We start from the raw sequence: 21,343 nt of genomic DNA on the forward strand, positions 1-21,343 counted from the left end.
GCTGACTTCATCCTACTTCCTTCATTTTAGGAAGCCAAGGAAATGGTAGGAAGAGGAAAAAATCTATTTTGTAATTAGTGATCTCAAAACCTTGCTATTTCATTTAACATCCAGAATTTATAACTGGCAATAAGCAAATCAACCAATGTCGGTATCACAGAAGAATACTGTAGTATATCTTTAATTAAATTCCTCTAAGCTACAGTGTGTTTGAGAGCAGGCATAGGCAGGAAAAGAAACCAGGCAGCATGCTTTTCTCACATTATGTTTTGTGGGTTTGCAATGCATGCTGGTAAATGTAGTCACCAGAAGCGTCGAAAATGGTGGATGTTCAGCCTCCCCCTTTCCGGACCCTGGACGATTTTCTGCTGGGTTCGGCCCGGTTCTCAGTGCCTGATGTCCGTAACTTAGATCGGTGGAACAACCGGATCATTAACAACCTGCTGTACTACCAGTCCAACTATTTTGCCTCCTCCGTGGCATTTCTGCTAATAGTCGGGTAAGAAAACACTAGTGACGTGTTCGTTCATTCAGACCTATTCCCTGCTCCTCTGTTACCCAAACAACATTTGTGTTGTGTTCTGTGTCGAATTACTTATTGAAATAGCCTCACAAATAATGATTTTATAACAATACTTATATGGTTAAGCAGTTGGTGCATTGCAAACATTTACTGTTATGTAAATGTCTGTGTCTGTTATGACTTTCAGTTTTAAGTGATCATGTAGGCTAGTGTTTCAGTGTCTTTGATATGTTTTACTACATTAAACTAAAAATGAAATAAAAACTCCATAGACAGTTTAAGACCACAAAATGATTAAACATTTAATGACAATCTAAAAAAAAAAAAAAAATACAGGATCACAATATAAATAAAAGCGATATCTAGAATTGATTTATTCTTTGTACGTGTTGTTTTTTATTTATTGTAGGCTAAGTACTCTTATTCAAATGTTATTCTTTCTTATGATGATGCTGATTATCATGTATTTATTTTATATCTGTTTTTCTTTTGTGCATCATGTAATTGTAACACACAGGTATTTCCAACCGCTCAAGTTGATTCTTGGGGCAAGCGTTGTGATCCTTCTGTTTTTGGGGTTTGTCTGGGTGGCTGAAAACAAGGCCGTAATCCGACGTTTCCGGAGGAATCATCCATCGCTGTCACTTGCTGCAATTTTGGGCTCCAGCTACCTTATTCTGTCTGTTTTAGGAGGGGTAGCTGTTTTCCTCTTTGGCATTGCCTTTCCCATTTTAAGTTAGTATTATTTGTTGCCTCAAGCCTTTTTTGTCTGTTTGCTGTTAATACTTGATCGGTTGTAGTCCTCTCTGACTTTTTCCCTCTTGCAGTGATTCTCATCCATGCTTCAGTGAGACTCCGAAACCTTAAGAATAAACTGGAGAATAAGCTGGAGAGTATAGGATTGAAGAGGACTCCTATGGGCCTGCTGCTGGAAGCACTGGGACAGGAACAAGAGGCTGGATCATAGCTGTGTTTACTGTTACCTATCTGTGCCATCGCTCACCCCTTCTATCATAGGAGCTTCTTGCATATCCTAAAATATATATGAAAACAGATATTGGAAAATCATGTATGGCATATTGCTAAAGTCTCTCAGAAATGCAGGAAGGGCCCAGTGGACAGGATTCAATTATACGATGCAGTATATGAAGGATTGCTAAAAGTAAAGCAAAAAGTCAAATTACAGTTATGTACTGTATAACTTTTAGGTGTCAAAATGTAAAAACAACAATTTAATGCCTTGTAAATAGGATGTAGGTTAGTGTTATTCAATGCACATTTTTATATGTGAGTAACAGTACATTATTGCTCCATTCTATGGATTTAATTATGCATATACTTTAATTCCATCCCTTAATATATTTTCTATGAGCTTGATTTTGTGAATTGTGTTTGAAGGTTATCTGAAGACAGTGTTTCTTTTGACTGTTCGTTACATGACCAAATAGCCTATTATTTTATGAGTTTTATTTCATGTTGTGCCATGCCATAAGTTGTTTGCTCTCTTACAAAGTGCCAGTGTTAATGCTTTTCAGTTGTTGCAACATTAATTATTGACCAAGAAAATGAATCATGTTTCCAATTATGTGGTTTGTGCATCACAAATTGGCATTGCTGAGGAAATTAACTGTAGCCATAGACATAATATTCTAATAAACAGGTGTTACAGGAGGTGTAACAGACCACAGGCTGATTAAAATATCTAAGAAATGTAACGCCACTTATCATCATTCTTACTTTGTTTGATTCAAGCCATTGCTTAAGTGTTAATGAAGTAATTTGTATTTCATGCATATTCAGTGTTTACAACATTAGCTGCCTTGTATTTTCAGGAAATGCTCGTCCAGCGCAGTGGTTATGATAAATAAACTTTCATATCTATGCAGTCGTTGTGTTTTCGTCTTGAACCGCTAGAGGCGCTGTGGTCGCTCAAATGAATGTATACTTTACGAATGTGACTAAAGTTTCATGTTCACTTTGACTTTTCCTCAGATTAAAACAAATAGTTTACTGGTGGAAAAAAAACCACTTTAAACATATGCTTCAAGGCGTGTCTCCACCTCCTTTTGAAATGTTCCAGGGCAATCATCCCCGTTAACCGGCTCACATCAGTTAACGTTAATCCTGAATTCACAGCTTAACCGGGGTCTGGGTTCACATGAGGATAGATTATACAGCCGTTTTGCTTCATTAGTGCTACACATAGAACAATCCACGTGTTTTGATTCGCCTAAATATATGCAAGAACAAATGTTTTGTTCTTTGGAGCGTGTTTGGAGTTGCGTGTTTTAAGTGCTGCGCGCGTGAGCTGGTTTGTCAACCGAATGATACAGTTAATAGATATGAAAGCTGTTCTAAGTTATTGTTTCACGTGAGTTCATGTGGGTAAGCAGCAGTTGTGGACATGGATGCGCTACCGAGAGGTGAGTGATGTAACACAACATCTGCACTGGAAACACTGTCAGTAGCCTACAGTACACAGGCATAACGCAGAACAATTCAGCTAAAATAATAAAAGGGTTATTATACAAAATAGAAGATAGCCCATACATTCTAGGTGCAGTAACAATGACTTCAGACTTCAGATTGTAATTGCATGTTTACTTTGCATTGGCAGTTCACATCCTTGCATTACTTGCAATAGATAGATGTTTTAATAATCCCTCTATAGCTATTCTAGTGTAATGTGTTGAGTTTGTAATGGGCATTGTGCACAGCAAAAAAATGCTTTTCAAGCAAAGTTTTTTTCTTTTCTTGTTTGCAACCAAAATATCAAAAAATTCTTAAATCAAGAAGGATTTTCTAGACCAGAAAAATTATTTGTTTTCAGAAAAAAAGAAGAAATCTAAATTAAGTGAGTTTTTGCTTGAAACAAGCAAAATAATCTTATTTCAAAAAGAAAACATTGGGCTTGTTTCAAAACCCAAAACTTGTTTTGTTCTTTTGGACCACAAAACCAGTCATAAGTGTAATTTAACATCATCTGAAAGCTGAATAAATAAGCTTTTCAATGATGTACTGTATGTTTTATTAGACAATATTTGACCGAGATACAACTATTTGAAAAACTCGAATCTGAGGGTGCAAAATAAAAAAAAACAATTACTGAGAAAATTGCCTTTAAAGTGACGTGAGTCAGCAGTGAAAATGCACACCCGGAGCAGTGGGTAGCCATTTTTTTCCAGCAGCGCCAGTTAACCATTAGGTCATGACGTCCCCCTAAGTCGTCCAAAGCACTTAGCAATGCATATTACTAATCAAAAATGAAGTTTAGATATATTTATGGTAGGAAATTTACAAAATATCTTTATGGAACATGATCTTTAATTAATATCCTAATGATTTTTGGAATAAAAGAAAAATCGATAATTTTTATTTTAATGTGTATTTTTTTGTTCTACAGAAGAACAATATGATCTATAAGAGATTTTCTTTCATGAGTGAACTTATCCTTTAATATTTTGGCACCATAATTTTAATAAGAAATCTGTTTATTTCAGAGGGGGTCGGTTTGGCTGACCCCAGCAAGATGGACACCCTCAACTCAACAGGTTCTGCAGGGCAAAGGAGACCTGGAGGAGCCAAGAAGCACACACAAGCTAACAAATCATCCCTGCGTGCACCCAGAGCCCTGTGCTGCCTGACTCTCAGCAACCCTATACGCATGGCAGCACTGGCCCTGGTGGAGTGGAAATATCCTTTTGCCCAAGTGTGTGTGTGTGTGTGTGTGTGTGTGTGTGCAAACCTTGTGCATTCTCTTGTATGTTTTCAAGACAGTTGTTTCCTTTACCTAAGACCTTTAAGCCTTTTGATATATTCATTTTATTGGCCATCTTTGCCAACTGTGTTGCCCTTGGTGTGTCCAAACCATTTCCTGAAGACGATTCCAATGCCACCAACCACAATCTGGTGAGTGTGCATTAAAAAAAAAGGTTAGAGGGCAGCCCGTGTTCGGTGCAACAATATAATTGCATTAGGCTTGAAGTTTGACTGACAGCTCTGAATACCAAACAGGATAAGAGTATTAACCATCTGTTGCTCATCTTGTGGTGTGGCACTGATGTCTGTTGAGTCAGTAGTGTCTGCAGCGTACGAATGATTAGCTGGAATAATATGTGGGATATCTAGAGCACCTTCAGCCTTTAGCTTTAGCTTTAGCTTAGTACTGAGTGGGTCAAGAGGGCAGAAATCTAATGAGCTCAGCAATGTGTGTTAAGGGAAAGCAGGTGAAATGGAGAGTGAGTTTGGGTGTTTAGATCAAATTGCTTCTCAAGCATGATACAAAATTTGGGATCAGTAAGATTTTCTAAGTTTTTTTACAGGAATTTCTATGCTGATCGGGGCAGGAGATCATTTATTTGATCACAAACACAGAAAAAAAAACAGTAATATTGTGAAATATATATTACAATTTAAAATAACTGTTTACAATTTGAGTGTATTGTAAAATATTAATTCCTGTGATGCAAAGGTAATTTTTCAGCATTATTAAGCTACTCCAGTCATAATAGTACCACATGATCCTTCAGAAATCATTATAATGTGCTGATTTATTATCAATGTTTGAAACAGTTGTGCTGCGTAATATATGTATATGTGTGTGTGTGTGTGTGTGTGTGTGTGTGTAAGGGATGATAAATAGCTTGCCGCGCATTAAAGGATTTTAAAATGCACGACCTATAAGCCAGAACCACCCGACGCGAAGCACATTTAAAATGCTCTAATGCACCGCAAGCCATTGATTATCTCGACAAGTTATAGACAAGTTAAAACTAGTGCAATATTTGACTGGAAGGGTAAAAATTACAATTATTTTCGTAGCTCTAGCATCCTGCACACTTCAAATCAGACATAAAGATGATGGAAACAGAACTGCACTTCCTAACAATGCTATTTGAGCAAAATAAATAACATTTATGACACAGTTGTCAGATTTCTTCAATGATTTCGAATATGAATTTTAATCATAAGCTTAGTGAACAGTTTTGGAAAATTTGATGTTTTCCAATTCAAAGAGAGGAGTTGCACTTGCATGCCTGAGAGGCGTTTTAAAGATGGCCGTCTAGTGACATTACTTGTCTTAAAAGGACTTTGCTTGGAACTACCATATATATACTTGAACAAAAGGTAATAAGAACAGTATTTATTCAAAATATAATTCTTTTGTTACAATATACACTATCTTTGAAAAGATTGGGGTCAGTAACGTTTTTCTTTCTTTTTAAAAATAAATTAAAACTTTTAAGTGATAGTAAAGACTTATTTATATTTTACATAAATGCTGTTCTTTTTAACTTTTTATTAATCAATGAGTCAGCACCACAACAGTTTCCAACAATGATAACAATCAGCATATTAGAAAGTTTTCTGAAAGATTTTGTCCACTAAAAACTGAAGAAAAGTTTTAAATAAATTAAAACTTTTAAGTGATAGTAAAGACTTATTTATATTTTAAATAAATGCTGTTCTTTTTAACTTTTTATTAATCAATGAGTCAGCACCACAACAGTTTCCAACAATGATAACAATCAGCATATTAGAAAGTTTTCTGAAAGATTTTGTCCACTAAAAACTGAAGAAATGGCTAGAGTAATAACTGATTGTTACAAACACGCCAGGTTCTACCTCCACGCGATCAACGCACGCCCTCACCGGAATACTGATCACATCCGCCTGATCCTCATCACCACCCAATCACCTCAGCACCATAAAGACCACACACACGCACTCAGTCATTGTCCGATCACGTTCACGACAAGGTCATTCCTGTATGCTTACTCTAAGGACTAACTCCTCTTCTACTCACCTCTCTCCAGCGATTCTCCGAAGACCCAGATCCCCAGTGTGCGTGTGTGTGGTTTACCTTTACCCTCTTCCAGTCTGTTCCACATCTATAGAGAGCCCAGTGGAAAACCAGTCCATCGCAATCCCTCACTGCTACGCCCCCTTCAGTGACGTCTTCTGCCCCAAAGGGGCCTCCAAGCTGCCTCCACACGGCCGTGGGACTGTGCCATTGATCTGCTGCCGGGTGAACCAGTGCCTAAGGGAAGGATATATCCCCTTTCCATTCCCGAGGAGAAGGCTATGGAGGATTACATCAAGGAGGCGCTGGCCCAGGGTTATATTCGTCCATCGACCTCCCCCTGCTGCTTCAAGCTTCTTCTTTGTTGAAAAGAAGGACGGATGTTTGAGACCATGCATTGATTATTGGGCTTTCAATAACATTACAGTGAAGTTCAGCTAGCCACTTCCCCTCGTCCCAGCTGCCTTGGAACATCTCATAGGGGTGGATTTCATAACGGATCTCCCGCCTTCAGATAACAATACCTGTATTCTAGTCATAGTGGATAGATTTTCTAAATCCTGTCGTCTTCTTCCTTTGAAATGGCTGAACTGCTATTTAACCATTTCTTCAGGTACTTCGGCATCCCAGAAGATATCATCTCAGATTGAGGCCCCCAGTTTATCTTCCGGGTATGGAAGGCCTTCCACTCACTCCTAGGTGTGGCCATCAGCCTATCCTCCAGGTACCATCCCCAGTCTAATGAGCAGACGGAGAGGAAGGTTCAAGAGATTGGACGCTTCCCGCGTACCTTCTGTCACGGACACCAGAACTCCTGGAACCAGTTCCTTGGGTGGGCCGAGTACGCACAAAACTCCCTTTGTCAACCTACCACCGGACTCACTCCTTTCCAGTGCGTACTCGGCTACCAACCTGGTCAGGTGAACCCTCAGATGTCCCCGCCATCGACTACTAGTTCCGGGAGAGCGAGAGGGTCTGGGACGCGGCACACCACCAACTCCAACGGGCATCGCACAGACGGAGAATGACAGCGGACCTTCGCCGATCAGAGGCCCCGACTTACCAACACGGTCAGAAGGTCTGGCTGTCCACCTGGGACATCCGCCTGTGTCTACCCTGCCGCAAGCTAAGTCCCAAATTCATTGGCCCATTCACCATAATCCAGCAGATCAATCCGGTCACATACAAACTCCAGCTACCCCCTGAGTACCGGATTTACCCCACATTCCATGTATCCCTCCTTAAACCTCACCATCGTTCTGTCTCTCCCTCCACAGAACCTGGCAAAGCTGCAGCCCCCCCTCCACTCCTCCTAGAAGACGGCGCAGCCTTTACGGTCAGTGACATCCTGGACTCCTGGCGGCGTGGTGGACAACTGGAATACCTAGTGGACTGGGAAGGATACGGTCCAGAGGAACGTTCCTGGGTCCCACGCAACGACATCCTGGATCCTACCTTACTCAATACCTTCCAAAAAATCTAAAATCTAATTCAAATGGATATCGAATATCATGCAATGTATTCGAATATATTTGAATATATATATATATATATATATATATATATATATATATATATATATATATATATATATATATATATATATATAAATACTTTTTATTTACAATGTTCCCCGCGGTGGAGAACACATGTTCAGAGCACACAGACGTGTCTGGCTACTAGCTCTTACTTACTTTATTTGGTCATGGGCCTACTTTACAATACGTCTAGAGTGCCCTCTACTGGATGAGAAAAAATGAGCAAAAAATAAAATAAAAAACAAACGGGTCTAATCCGTAAAACATGGCATTTTAAAAACCGGATATTTTATTTATAGTTTGATTACGGATATTTCACATCATTTTCGAATGCATATTCGAATATCGAATAAAAAGTGACAGCACTAAGGTGCAGAAACCTCTCGGGTTTCATTCAAAATATCTTAACATTGTTTTTGAAAATGAAACTCTTGCGGGTTTGAAATGATATGAGGGTGAATACGTGATGGCAGAATTTTAAAAAGTTTGGTGGACTATCCCTTAAATGGGTATTTGGTCACTTGCCGTAGTATAAAGCTTACTAAATTGTGTTTGTTTTCATGTGAAAAGATCTAATGGTGGACGATGATCCAACACCGTGCGCTTTTGCTGGTAACGGTCGCTTCTGTGTGGGGAACAACACGGTGTGTCGGGGAGGATGGGAGGGACCGAATGGAGGCATCACCAACTTTGACAACATCTTCTTTGCCATGCTGACTGTATTTCAGTGCATTACTATGGAGGGCTGGACTGATGTGCTCTACTGGGTACGGCCTGATCTCCTAATTTCACTCTATATACTTTAAGCTATAGTTGCTAATGTTACACAAAAAGGATCATTTATTGGTTTTAAAATAGATGACTATTTGAGCTTCTTTCTGATTTATGCAATATTAAATCAGCTCAAAAATGTGTTAATCATAAGTATATATTATAAATATCTATGTATATCTATCTTCTGTTTCTATGTATATCTGTCTACCCATATATTTGTGTGTGTTTGTGTGTGTAAGAGATTTTTGATCAAACCAAAACACATTTTACATGCTTACACTGAAGTCTGCCAGAACACCAGTAAATGTTTACATCAGAAAATCATTTCAATTCATCCCTTAATTTTTTGTAAAACAAAAATGAAAAAAGCACTTAAAATTAAAGTGAGTGAGGCCAGTTAATAAATGTCCAAATGCAGTCTGTCTATAGCCTAAATGTTTAAATATTATACTTATACTTATAAAATGATGACTTATGTGATTCAATCTGTTGTTTTATTAAATAATTTGTCTTAAATATAATTGTATTAAATGTATTAATATTTATATAACCATTTCATTTTTATTTTTTCAGTTCTCATTTTAATTTCAAGATAAAGTTATAGTGATTTTTTATGCGGTCTTATTTCTTTCTTATTCGTTTTTTTAGAATTCTATTTAGCTTTATTTTTATTTGTTTTATTTTTCTATAATTTTAGTACCACAACTTAAATTCATTTTTAGTTAGTTGCCAAAGCAACATTTGTAATTTCCACTTTTTTGTTGATTCCTTTTCATTTTTATGTTATATTCATATTTTTATTATACTCCAATAACATGTTTTTGTTATACTTAACAATTTAACAGCACTATATAGAATTGCTTCACAACCTTGACCGTTTACAGTTAAATCTAACCTGCAATGTTCCTCTCAGATGAATGATTCCATCGGGTTCGAGCTGCCTTGCTGCATTTATTTTGTGTCTCTGGTCATCTTTGGATCTTTCTTTGTCCTCAATCTTGTGTTGGGTGTGTTGAGCGGGTAAGTGACTCCTTTTAAGGCTTTTAACTCATATACTGTATATGTTTTTTTATTAGTACCATACTAGTTTAGTATGGTAAATGGTTTTTAGTGTAGACTGATGGTGAAAATGAAAAGCTCTTAAGGGTATGGGCAACATTATCGAACATATTGTAATGTTTGTGTCTCTTTCACATCACAGTGAGTTTTCTAAAGAGAGAGAAAAGGCCGTGTGTCGTGGAGAGCTGCAGAAGGCCCAGGAGAAACAGCAGATGGAGGAGGACATGATCGGATACATGGACTGGCTCATTGAAGCAGAGGACATGGATGAGGATGGAAATAAACGTAATATAAGCTTTATTTAGCATTCCTTTTTAATAAATAATGTCGTCCCATGTGGAAAAGCAATACATTTTTGCATACTTAAAAAAAAAGTATAAAGGAAATACTTTAAAAAGAATGAACTGAATGATTTTAGATGCTTAATTGCATGTTGATTTCAATTACATGAAAATTGTTTATAATTTAAAAGTACATTAAATGTAATTAGCTGACCCAGCAGGAATGGCCCTTTATATGTAATTTCATAATTTCTTGAAGTTGTTTAAAACACAAAATACATTTACTTAAATATATTTGAGAGTCTGTGGCTACTGCTCTAGTGGGAATAATTTTGCATACCTCGTTTCTTAAACCTACTATAGTGAACATATAGAAACTAGAGATTATGGTTTATAAAGTTTTAAATATGGATATTTTTTCCTACACAAACACATCGCTTCACTTCAGAAGGCCTTCATTAACCCCCTGGAGCTTTGTGGAGCACTTCTTATGATGGATTGGATGCACTTTTTTGGGCTTCAAAATCTCAATCCCCATTCACTGCAATTATAGAGCTTGGAAGAGCGAAATTTTTTTTAATATAACTCTGATTGTATTTGTCTGAAAGAAGAAAGTCAAACAATTTAATATGGATTTTAGTTTTTTTTAAAAATGGGAACTTGTTCTTAAATTAAGTCTCAGTAGTTTGCACATGGTGAATTTGTTGGTGTGTCTCTTTAGACACTGGGCTGCCCTGTCAGACCTGGTGAGCTCTTTACTCAACTCTATGAAGCCTATGGTACTCTATGGAGCCATTTGCTCCCTGCTGCTGCTGCTCTTCCTCTTCCTTATCATCTTCGCTCTCCTGGGCATGCAGCTCTTCGGCGGAAAGTTCAACTTTGATGAGACTCAAATGAAAAGAAGCACCTTTGACACTTTTCCATCTGCCCTGCTCACCTGTTTCCAGGTAACTGCATTTGTTACTAAGCAATCATTTTTTAAGTGATTTTCTAACATTTAACTCCTCATCTAAGTGCCTAAAACCTGTGGAAAATGAAGGTATCTCTAATGAAAAAGAAGTTCTCTTTGGCATATATTTCTATAGTATAGTACAGAATTAATATGCATAAGCATATATATATATATATATATGTACATTCTTGTATGTATTGTTATGTCTATTGAAACTTATTGTGGCAGGGGGGGCGTGGTTTAGCGAAGTCTGCAGCGGGAGAGAGGATCAGGAGACGAGCGGTGAGTGAGTGGTTTGGGCAGAAATTATTATTACCTGTTTCTTGTTCTAGTAATTGGCGTGGAGAGGGTATAACACGCCAGGAGAGATGGAAGCAAGTGAGAGAGAGTGGGACTGCTGACGGAAGCCGGAAACGGAAACCGGAAGACGGAAAGCGAAAGCACCGCGTGAACTAGCAAAATAGAAGTCACCTTCGGGTGTTAGAAACCTTTGATTTGTCTTATGTTAAATAAATATACGTCAGCAGTCCAGCCGACCCCTTTGTCCTCTTCCTTACCCACACGAACTCACAACACTGGTGCCGAAACCCAGGAGGAAGAAGGACCGTTGCCGCCGCCATGCAAAGCCCGTCCTCCACGCCGCTTGCGGACATCATTTCTTCCCTCGCGGTCCTCCACCGCGAGCAACACCAGGCGCTGCTAGACCTGAGGACCGATCAGGAGCGAGGGTTCCAGGCCATCGTCAAGGCCCAGCAGGAGGACCGCGAGAGGTTCCGGGGCTGGATTGATCGGGAGGTTCGCGCCGGTGTGCGCCTCATTCCCCTGCTCTCCGGCGAGGCCCAGGTGGTTGCACAACAACTTCCGGTGGCGAACCTCCTGGTCTTCAACGACCTGAAGAGGGCTATCATCCAAGCGGGTCGGCCGATCGCCAGAACAACACCGCCAGCGCTTCCGCTCCCTGGACTTGGGCGAGGCCGGCCGGCCCTTCGCGATGGCCCAACAGCTCCGGGACTCCTGCCGCAAGTGGCTACTGGCCGAGGGAAGCGACGTGGAGCATGTCGTCGACCTGGTGGTGCTGGAGCAGTTCATAACTCGGCTCCCCAAGAAGACCTGGGGTCTGGACCTGGCGGAGGACCACATGGTGGCGTGCCCAGGGGTCGGCACACCCCCGCCTACTAACTCTCTCTCCCCTTCTCTCTCTCCCCCTTCTTTCTCTCGCCCTGTCCCTCTCCTTAGGTCCCGTCCACCTGGCCCTCCTCGTGTCCTGCCCCGGGGGCGGAGCGGGACGGACCAAGGCCGCTTCGCGAGTACCAGGGCCCCGCCCAGGGGGGCAGGCCTTGGGGCTGCTGGAGGGGACAGTGCTTCAATTTCTCCGCTCTCTCCGCGCCAATTCCCCTCTCCACTCCCTGCCATTGGGGTGGCGGGTAGGTCTGGGCTGGCCTGTTGGCGTTGCGGGGACCCGGAGCATTTTGTGGACAGGTGTCCAGTGATGGAAGTGGTATCAAGTACCACTGAGTATCAAGGGGGGTACATATCCGGCCTTCGTGGATTCAGGATGCAACCAAACCTCAATCCATCAAAGCCTGGTTCAACCGGGGGCATTGGATACCAGCCGCGTGGTTAAGGTGCGGTGCGTACACGGGGATGTGGTGGAATATCCGGTCGTCCCAATTTTGATTCAATTTCGGGGACAAAAGCATAGTGTGGAGGTGGCGGTTAGTCCCCACCTCCGGCATCCAGTCATTTTGGGGACGAATTGGCCCGCGTTTACGGTTTTATTGGGGTCGTTATGTGCAGATGCCTCTTGGGGAAATAAGGCACGGAAGGAGACCGCGCGGGTTCAGGTGGGGGAAACTGAGCCAGGACCGCTAAGGTCTGCTTCAGGGGAACCGAGTGGAATCGGGAGACTAATTCTCTCGGAGCACGATGACTTTCCTCTGGAGCAGTCTCAGGATGAGACGCTAAAACATGCGTTCCAGCAGGTCCGCACCATCGATGGCCAGCCTCTCCAACCTGCCCTCCCGCTCTCCTATCCCTATTTTGCCATTTTAAAAGACCGGTTGTATCGAGTGACCCAAGACGCTCAGACAAAAGTAAATACAACCCAGCTTTAACAAAGTTACAGGCAGTGTTTGCCGATGTTTTCTCGCCCCTACCGGGCCTTACTTACCTAATTCAGCACCATATCGAGATAGAGCCGGGCGTGGTAGTACGCAGCCGGCCGTATCGCTTACCTGAGCACAAGAAAAAAGTAGTTCAGGCTGAATTAGGCGCTATGCTTGACATGGGGGTAATAGAAGAATCCAACAGTAACTGGGCGAGCCCGATAGTTTTAGTTCCGAAAACGGACGGCTCAGTCCGGTTCTGTGTGGATTATCGCAAGGGGAGTTGCTTGATCGGTTAGGCACGGCTCGCTTTTATTCGACATTGGACTTAACGAAGGGTTATTGGCAGATCCCCTTGTCTCCATTATCCCGAGAAAAAACAGCTTCCACAACGCCGTTTGGTTTACACCAATTTGTTACCCTTCCCTTTGGCTTGTTCGGGGCACCTGCGACCTTTCAGCGCCTCATGGATAGAATTCTGCGGCCCCATGCTGCATATGCGGCTGCCTACCTGGATGATATCATTATATTCAGTAATGATTGGCAGCGCCATATGCAGCATCTGAGGGCTGTTCTGAGGTCGCTGAGGCTCACGGCCAACCAAAAGAAGGGTGCGATTGGGTGTGTGGAGGTAAGGTATCTGGGTTTCCACTTGGGGCATGGACAGGTGCGTCCCCAAATTGATAAGACAGCCGCTATTGCGCCCTGCCCACGTCCCGAGACCAAAAAGGAGGTGAGGCAGTTCTTGGGGCTGGCCGGATATTATAGGCGATTAATTATTCTAATTCCTAATTCTAATTCCTATTCCTAATTATTCGGACCTCACCAGCCCCTTGACTGACCTCACTAAAAAGGAGGTGCCAGATACGGTCCAGTGGATGGAGCCGTGTCAGCAGGCTTTTACCCAGGTCAAGGCTGCTCTATGTGGCGGGCCGTTATTACACACTCCTGATTTTTCTCTCCCTTTTCTGTTGCAGACAGACGCGTCGGACAGGGGGCTGGGGGCGGTCCTGTCCCAGGAGATAGAGGGGGAGGAACAACCGGTGCTGTACATTAGCCGCAAGCTCTACTTTTTGTGTTTTTATTGAGAGGGAAGAGAGCAGTGCATCTCCATACATTAGAATTTTTCTCAAATTCACTTTAGTAATTCAACTTAAATGGTAAAACTCATATTAATAAATTCAATGCGCAGACTGAAGTAGATTTAGTCTTGGGTTCTTTTAATTGCGATGACTTTTGCTCACATTTACCAAAAAAAAAAAAAAAAAAAACAATTCACGAGTCTCAGCCTCGGATCTGCACTGTTTGCCCTACTGAAGTGCCACCTTCTCCTGAATTGCATCAAGGATGGCTGGATCTACAGCTACAGCACCACACTGGTCAAACACTGTTTCTTCATGTCATTCCAGACAGACAATGAGATAAGATCTCTGTGTGAAGCACTGGCTGCTGTCAGGCAAATTTCATTGATTTTTTTATAGATTTTTACTACAATTAAAATGGCAAAATGAATGCTTGGAAATGCAAACTGATATTTACTACTGACATTTGAAAGCAAGAGAAAAAAGTAACAGACTTAAAAACGGTTTTTAGCTGCTGAAAATACAGTGTTCTAATCATTTTGGGCACCACTGTAGTTCTGATAACTTACATGTAAACAGACAATTTTAATGATGAATTGTAGCTATATTAGTGTAATAAGTAAAACAAAAACCTACAAAAAAAAAAGGAGAAATAACAGACAGATAAAGAGTAGTCCTCCAAATTGCCAGTATGTTCATAGGTCTTAAATGTTAGACATCAATATTAACTTCCTCTGAAGTTCATGTGGCAGTATGCATCCTTTCCCCAAACGGCGTTTAATAAAACCCTACTTACTGACAGAGACATGGGCTTGCAAAAATGGTAGTAAACACTTGTAGGACATTGAGATGTATAAATCACGATTACCATCTCACTTCAATGCACTGCTTCTTTAATGCAACTATAACTATTAACGTTACTTACCTTTTGTGGTTTGTTAGTTGCTGGTAGAAGTTGGTGTCCATATTCGCATGAGTGTTCTCAATATTAGATACTATATTAGTTCTCAAATACTCAAACTCAGGTTATGAATTAAACCGCAAGATGTAGAATCCATGTAAAAGCCACTCCTAGTGAACAGACCAAAGCAGACTACTGCAAAAGCTGATCAGTGGCACCAAATATCACCACATTATCACGCTGGCACCTCGGTGTCCTGCAAAGCAGTCTCCACACAAATTAAATGCATGGTGTTTTAGGCATTTGGTGTTGGTTTTATGAAGGCCAAATTGATCCAACAATGCTTAACTCACTGACTACAGCTTGGTCATTCCTCATAATACTAATATATACCCGAAAATTCATATAAGCTGTTGGACAAGGGCCAGGCCCATGTAGGGCTCCATTCATTCGGTCGTTTCAATTAAGAGTCTGCCCCAGGTCAGAAGGCCCCCATACCGCCGGGCCTATTATGCACCTGCATACCCTGACGCTATACCAACCTTTAAGCATTCTTATGTTGTTGACCGGTTTAAGACAAATAATGTTTACCACCAATAAAAAACTTAGTCTACCATTGCCAACACAAAGTTTTATTGTTGTTTGAGTGCTAAAAAAGGCCCAAACTGTCACAAGCTCTACAAGCAGGTGTTTTCAGTGACACGCAAGAAGTTTAACCATGGCTGGCTCCAGACCGTTATTTTGCACTGGATGACCTAGAAGGAAAAGTTTTAATATAATTAATATAAGTCACTCTTAACATGGAAACTGAGAAATGCAAACCGAAAAATATTGTTAAGCAGACACAGTCTTACCTGTGCAACTTGGGGTTTCTTCGGAGAGGCACATACGGTCTTAACGCCATTCTTGCAGTTGGCTATGCCCAGCTTCACATTGAAGATGTAGTTCATGCCAGAGACAACCTGGAGTGTAAACCAGAAACATGTTCAGACGTAGTGGACAAACCAGGAGTGAAGGAAGAAATCAAATAAATAAAAATAAAATAAAACCCCACACCTTGTCTGGGGCCAAAATTTCCCTTAAAAGAAACTTAAGTTAGGGACAAACACGGTTACAAAGTCATACTGGAGAAATTCCTCTCTTGCTTTTCAGGTTTCAATATTTGTTGAACAAGCCTAGCAAAAAAACAGACAAAACACCACGCGCACACACACACACACACACATTTACTCGCTTACCTTAAATAAAATTTGTATGTAGCAGAATATAAATGGCTTTTAAGTGGAGGCAAACAGTTCAGTTGTCCTCTTTGTACAACTGGGAACAATTTTTGGGTTCTTAGATTTCACAATTATGGAGTCATGACAGTGTTTTAGGAGGAACTTGATCACTGGGTTTGATCCAGCGATGTTCCCAGTTTAAATGAATACAAACCGAATAAAGGTTTGAAGTACTTACTTGTTGTTGAACCCTGATGACTCTGGTAACCTTACGCACAAACGCTTCGTTGCTTTGTTTGTTGTACTGGGCCACAGCGAACCGTAACGCCTTCTGAACATCTGCATTGTTAATGTCTGCATCTGCAACGCCTCCAGGAATCCCAGCGCTCGTCACGGCCAAAGACACGGCCAGAAACAACACAATCATCTTAAGATACATGCTTGAATGGGATTAATTGACTCGCCCTGTCTTGAGTCTTTCTTGTTACTTGTTATATCGACAAGCAAACTGCTAACAATCCTGCTTGATGAGATTATATATACACCTGCGTGTGGGGGCGGGGCGCTGTACCTCTACCAATCAGATTCAGGGAGAGGCGTTTTTTATTTAATTACAGCGCTTGCAAGGTGTGCTCTGTATTGGAACATTAATTTTAGTCTTCCCCTTTGCACACTGCAATTAACTGACATTATTTTGTGGATGTGTTAGTCGGTGTCTCCTCGTATCTTACACTTTTAACCCTTGATTAATCAGAAAGGATAAGGATAGTCAAATCTAGCCTAAACCATGGCATACTAATTTAACCATAGGCTGAAGTCCTTCAGGAGTGACGTAGAAGTCTCCTTTGCAATTGTATTTGATTGAAGCTCAGTTGGAAGATATGAAGTCTTAAGGGAAAGCTATTATAATAAAATCACATATGTTAACAGTTACAGTACAAAGCAGTTAATGCAAGAACTCCGTTATCAAACTCTGAACAGCAGGATTGGAGATCTGAAGTGCTGGGTATCAGGTGTCCTTCAAGCTTAATGCAGGCAGCATCTGAAGAGTGGTTTACTCCTCAAACCTGTTGTACTACTTTTTGGGTAATTCCAATTATATATCTATCAATGTCTGTAACTCATGATGGATGTCTTTCATCTGTCTGTTACATGGCTGTCTGCATCTAGCACTCTTCCTCTTCTTTATCGTAGTCTTGGTTTGGCTCACCTCTGATGTTGAAACATGCTCTCTTCATTCCTGCGTACCCTCTGGTTTACCTTTGATTGTGTAGCATCAAACTCAGAAGCCTATTTCACAACTGATGCTTATTAGAACCTAGTTTGCATTTAGCTCAACACTACAAGTTTAAAAATCAAAGGACTGGCAGCAAATGGCTTTACAACCAGTAAACTACCACAAGCTCAATTTTGTCAAAGTAGAATTTTGGAAACAATGTAACAGATGAAAGTAACCCCAAACTTAACTTGCAGTGTTTGTGCGAAGACGTATTGTTAAAAACAATCCAAACATTTAAAGTAAAAAAAAAAAACCTTTGTGAAATAACATGCATATTTCGTGTTGCAATTGCAAGAGAAAGCCCTTGTACTTTTTGACTGAAAAGACGACAAAAAATGCATAGTCTGTGAAAACATGTTTTATTAATGTGTCTTATAACAAGATATTTGTGCAGTGAAAATGTTGAACGGTGTCGGTGATAAAGAGCATGTAGCCACCTTGATTTTTGGATTGTCTTGATTTTTGTCAACAGTCAGAGGTGGCACTAAATTTGACAGTCCCCTCGATTCTTTACGCTAAAAAAAACAGTGCTTATAATTGTAAATTGCGAGGTCCCAGAACAAAGCAGGGTTACGGATCCGGCATGTGATTATAGGAGGAAGAGGTAACGGAACACTCGCGAAAACACATTGCTGGACCAGTTTAAGTGATTTTAAGAGCGTGCACCAGTTGCATTTAATCTGTAAGGTCATGAATAACACGGAAATGCCATGCGATTTTAAAACAACAATTTCAGACAGACAATGAGATAAGATCTCTGTTTGAAGCACTGGCTGTTGTCAGGCAAATTTCTTTGTTTTTTTTTTATTGATTTTTACTACAATTAAAATGGCAAAAACGAATGCTTGGAAATGCAAACTGATATTTTCTACTGACATTTGACAGCAAGAGATAGAAGTAACAGACTTAAAAACTGTTTTTAGCTGCTGAAAATAGTGTTCTAATCATTTTGGGCACCACTGTAGTTCTGATAACTTGCACATGTAAACAGACAATTTCATTTTAAATTGATCTATATTAGTGCAATAAGTAAAACCAAAACCTACAAAAAAAAAAAGTCCATGACTTTGCTCCAGAAATGACGGACACAGACAAAGAGCAGTCCTCCAAATTGCCAGTATCCACTAGATCAGCTGGGGGTCAAAACAATATATATATATTTTTTAATAAGTTAGTGTTCATAGGTCTTAAATGTTAGACATCAATATTAACTTCCTCTGAAGTTCATGTGGTAGTGTGCATCCTTTCCCAAAACGGCATTTAATAAAACCCTACTTACTGACAGAGACATGGGCTTGCAAAAATGGTAGTAAACACTTGTAGGACATTGAGATGTATAATCACGATTACCATCTCACTTCAATGCACTGCATCTTAAATGCAACTATAGAACATTAACGTTACTTACCTTTTGTGGTTTGTTAGTTGCTGGTAGAAGTTGGGGTCCATATTCGCATGAGTGTTCTCAATATTCATCCCACAACTCAAACTCAAGTTATTAAACCGCAAGATGTAGAATCCATGTAAAAGCCACTCCTAGAGAACAGACCAAAGCAGACTACTGCAAAAGCTGATCAGCGACACCAAAGATCACCACATTATAACCAGTGTTGGGGAGTAACTAGTTACATGTAACGGCGTTACGTAATTTAATTACAAAATTAATGTAACTGTAATTAGTTACAGTTACTAAGAAAAAAATGAGTAATTAAATTACAGTTACTTATGAATTTTTTAACGATTACAAAGGGATTACATTTGAACATTTACACACATCCACATACAGATTTAACTGATTTCTTTCCCAAATTGCACTGACTATTCTAAGACATACGCCCTAATAATTTCCGGGATGCGGAAACACAGTCTGGTTCGTAGAATCCAGTCAGAAAAATGGAATGCCTAACGCGGACGGAATATGCCACATTTTGGATGACTAAATCAAAAGTAGGTCAGTACACTTGAATCAAAACATGACATGGACTGGTGTCTGTGAATATCAAGCCCCCAAAATGCAATATATGACTCCTGCACGTTCTGCGTGTCAGTTGAAATCACGCGCGGACTGGAGAACCGGGACAATTCCCGGTGGCCTGCCAGCTTCCTCAGTCTTCCTCAACTTGTCCCAATATTTTAATATCATTATTGTATAATTGCCTGCCGTATGTACTAAAGCGATCATTTGCGAATCCGCCATTTGATAATTAAATCTCTAATAAATCTGTTAGTCATGACTCGCGCTTAGATCAGACTCCAAGTAATCAATGCGAGAGAGAGATAAAAGAGTGGACTGTGGAAGCGCACAGCTGGAACAGAGCACCCGATTCGAACGTTATCACTCGATTGAATGGGGCGTTATCAGCGGTTATCAGCCCATAGAAATGGGCCAGGAGGGGCCTCCTGCGCCTACTAGTAGGCTCAGAAGGCTGTGATCATCCATCCAAATGGTTGATCACCCACAAATATACAAGAGAAGACTCCAGATCCAATCCCAGAATTCCTGCTCACCTGTAATCGGAAGTCTACTGGACGAAAGCGGGAACGTTGCGATATTTCCTCCTTAATATTTTCAGGTAAGACTATTAAAATTATAAAAATGAGCATTTAAACTGTAATGGAAAACAATACATAAACTCGTATTGCGTGTCATGATTGTTGACATGAGATAACCGTATTGCGATGTATCTGCAAACGTTATCGCTAGACAATATTACGTTATTAGCCTGTCGTTACGTTAACGTTGCATGCTTTATTATGTGAGCATTAATGTTGCTAAGAGTGTGTATTTACGCCTGAAGCTAATGGGGGAATTAAGTTTCGAGTTAAACTGTCAAAATTACTTTTTACACTCATACCGGCTTATTGCATATTGTGAATGCTCGATAACGCCTCACTGAAGCCAGATCATAGGACTAATGTAGCCCATATTGACTTGAGGGAAATATTAAACACAAGACGTATTTTACGGCTGTTTGGAAACCTTGGGATCTTGACTAGAGTGTAAAATAAAGTTCTGTGGGTTTGAACCAAGCTTGGCTGGATTTGATCCTATATCAGGAGGCTTTGGATCTGTCTTTCTATCTATATACCTACTCAAAAAAATAAAGGGAATACTTAACAACACAATATAACCCACAAGTGTTCCCTTTATTTATTTTTTTTAGCAGTTTATATATATAGCTAGCTAGCTGTGTATCTATTTATATAATCTATCTAGCTCTATGTGTATTTATCTATCTATCTATCTATCTTGCAATCTATATATCTAGCTAGCTGTATCTAACTATCGCACCAAATATCCCTCATCTGGCTGCATCCCATTTTCACTCATGTGTTTCTGTCTTTTAGGCTGTGATAAGAAGTACGGTACGGGTTGCACTTTGCTTTATGTAATAATTGTCAAATATTTGATTTCAGATATGGGAAAAGCACTTAAGATGACCCCACGTTTCAGGAACGTTAAAATTAAGTTGGTGAGGAGGTCTATCGCTGGCCCTGCGAAGTTTTCTTACCTCAGTCAAGGTCTTCCCCAGCCCAGCTACAAACAGAGCCACCCTTCAGACCCTTCTATTACATCTCAACCTGCTGAACCTGATGATGCGACACAAGCTGTTCTGAGAGTGCATACAGTAAGGCAAAGAAGAGAGAGCTTCATGCCTGGGATGCAGTCAAGGATGAGATGCTTAAGGTGACGTTTGAATGTTCAGCACCGATCACTACTCAGTGTGCTGTCTGCCGAGAACATGCTGATTATAGGTGCATTGAGTGCAGCTCCACTGCAGTGTTCTGTGAGGTTTGCCTGAAGAGGATTCACAGAAATTCACTG

The 21,343-nt window shown here is 40.5% G+C and overlaps 2 protein-coding genes and 1 long non-coding RNA gene across 3 annotated transcripts; 2 read left to right on the forward strand and 1 right to left on the reverse strand.

The window, feature by feature from the left end:
• The first annotated feature begins 285 nt into the window (after window positions 1-285).
• LOC127962984 (PRA1 family protein 2) lies at window positions 286-2,404 on the forward strand. The gene is made up of 3 exons (XM_052562619.1): window positions 286-499; window positions 1,041-1,258; window positions 1,351-2,404. The coding sequence occupies exons 1-3, from the start codon at window positions 321-323 to the stop codon at window positions 1,488-1,490; spliced, it is 537 nt and encodes a 178-aa protein (XP_052418579.1). The 5' UTR covers window positions 286-320; the 3' UTR covers window positions 1,491-2,404.
• Window positions 2,405-10,029: 7,625 nt separating this feature from the next.
• LOC127964244 (uncharacterized) lies at window positions 10,030-14,233 on the forward strand. The gene is made up of 3 exons (XR_008155005.1): window positions 10,030-10,925; window positions 11,263-12,555; window positions 14,013-14,233. It is a non-coding gene; the product is annotated as an uncharacterized LOC127964244 (long non-coding RNA).
• Window positions 14,234-15,634: 1,401 nt separating this feature from the next.
• LOC127964240 (cystatin-like) lies at window positions 15,635-16,677 on the reverse strand. Its single transcript, XM_052564385.1, has 3 exons — window positions 16,477-16,677; window positions 15,873-15,980; window positions 15,635-15,773 (listed from the first exon to the last, which is right to left on the reverse strand). Exons 1-3 carry the CDS (start codon window positions 16,675-16,677, stop codon window positions 15,696-15,698), a joined length of 387 nt encoding a protein of 128 aa, XP_052420345.1. The 3' UTR covers window positions 15,635-15,695.
• Between the last annotated feature and the right edge of the window lie 4,666 nt (window positions 16,678-21,343).

This window comes from Carassius gibelio, chromosome B8 (assembly GCF_023724105.1).
Source record: "Carassius gibelio isolate Cgi1373 ecotype wild population from Czech Republic chromosome B8, carGib1.2-hapl.c, whole genome shotgun sequence".
Taxonomy (NCBI): domain Eukaryota; kingdom Metazoa; phylum Chordata; class Actinopteri; order Cypriniformes; family Cyprinidae; genus Carassius; species Carassius gibelio.

Bases quoted from the DNA above. Each gene is read 5' to 3' on its own strand.
- LOC127962984 (XM_052562619.1), top strand. From the start codon at position 321: ATGGTGGATGTTCAGCCTCCCCCTTTCCGGACCCTGGACGATTTTCTG. The intron at 500-1,040 runs GTAAGAAAACAC...TGTAACACACAG, and splicing joins GCATTTCTGCTAATAGTCGG to GTATTTCCAACCGCTCAAGT. The intron at 1,259-1,350 runs GTTAGTATTATT...TCCCTCTTGCAG, and splicing joins CATTGCCTTTCCCATTTTAA to TGATTCTCATCCATGCTTCA.
- LOC127964240 (XM_052564385.1), bottom strand. From the start codon at position 16,677: ATGTATCTTAAGATGATTGTGTTGTTTCTGGCCGTGTCTTTGGCCGTG. The intron at 15,981-16,476 runs GTAAGTACTTCA...TTTACACTCCAG, and splicing joins TCATCAGGGTTCAACAACAA to GTTGTCTCTGGCATGAACTA. The intron at 15,774-15,872 runs GTAAGACTGTGT...TTTTCCTTCTAG, and splicing joins AGAAACCCCAAGTTGCACAG to GTCATCCAGTGCAAAATAAC.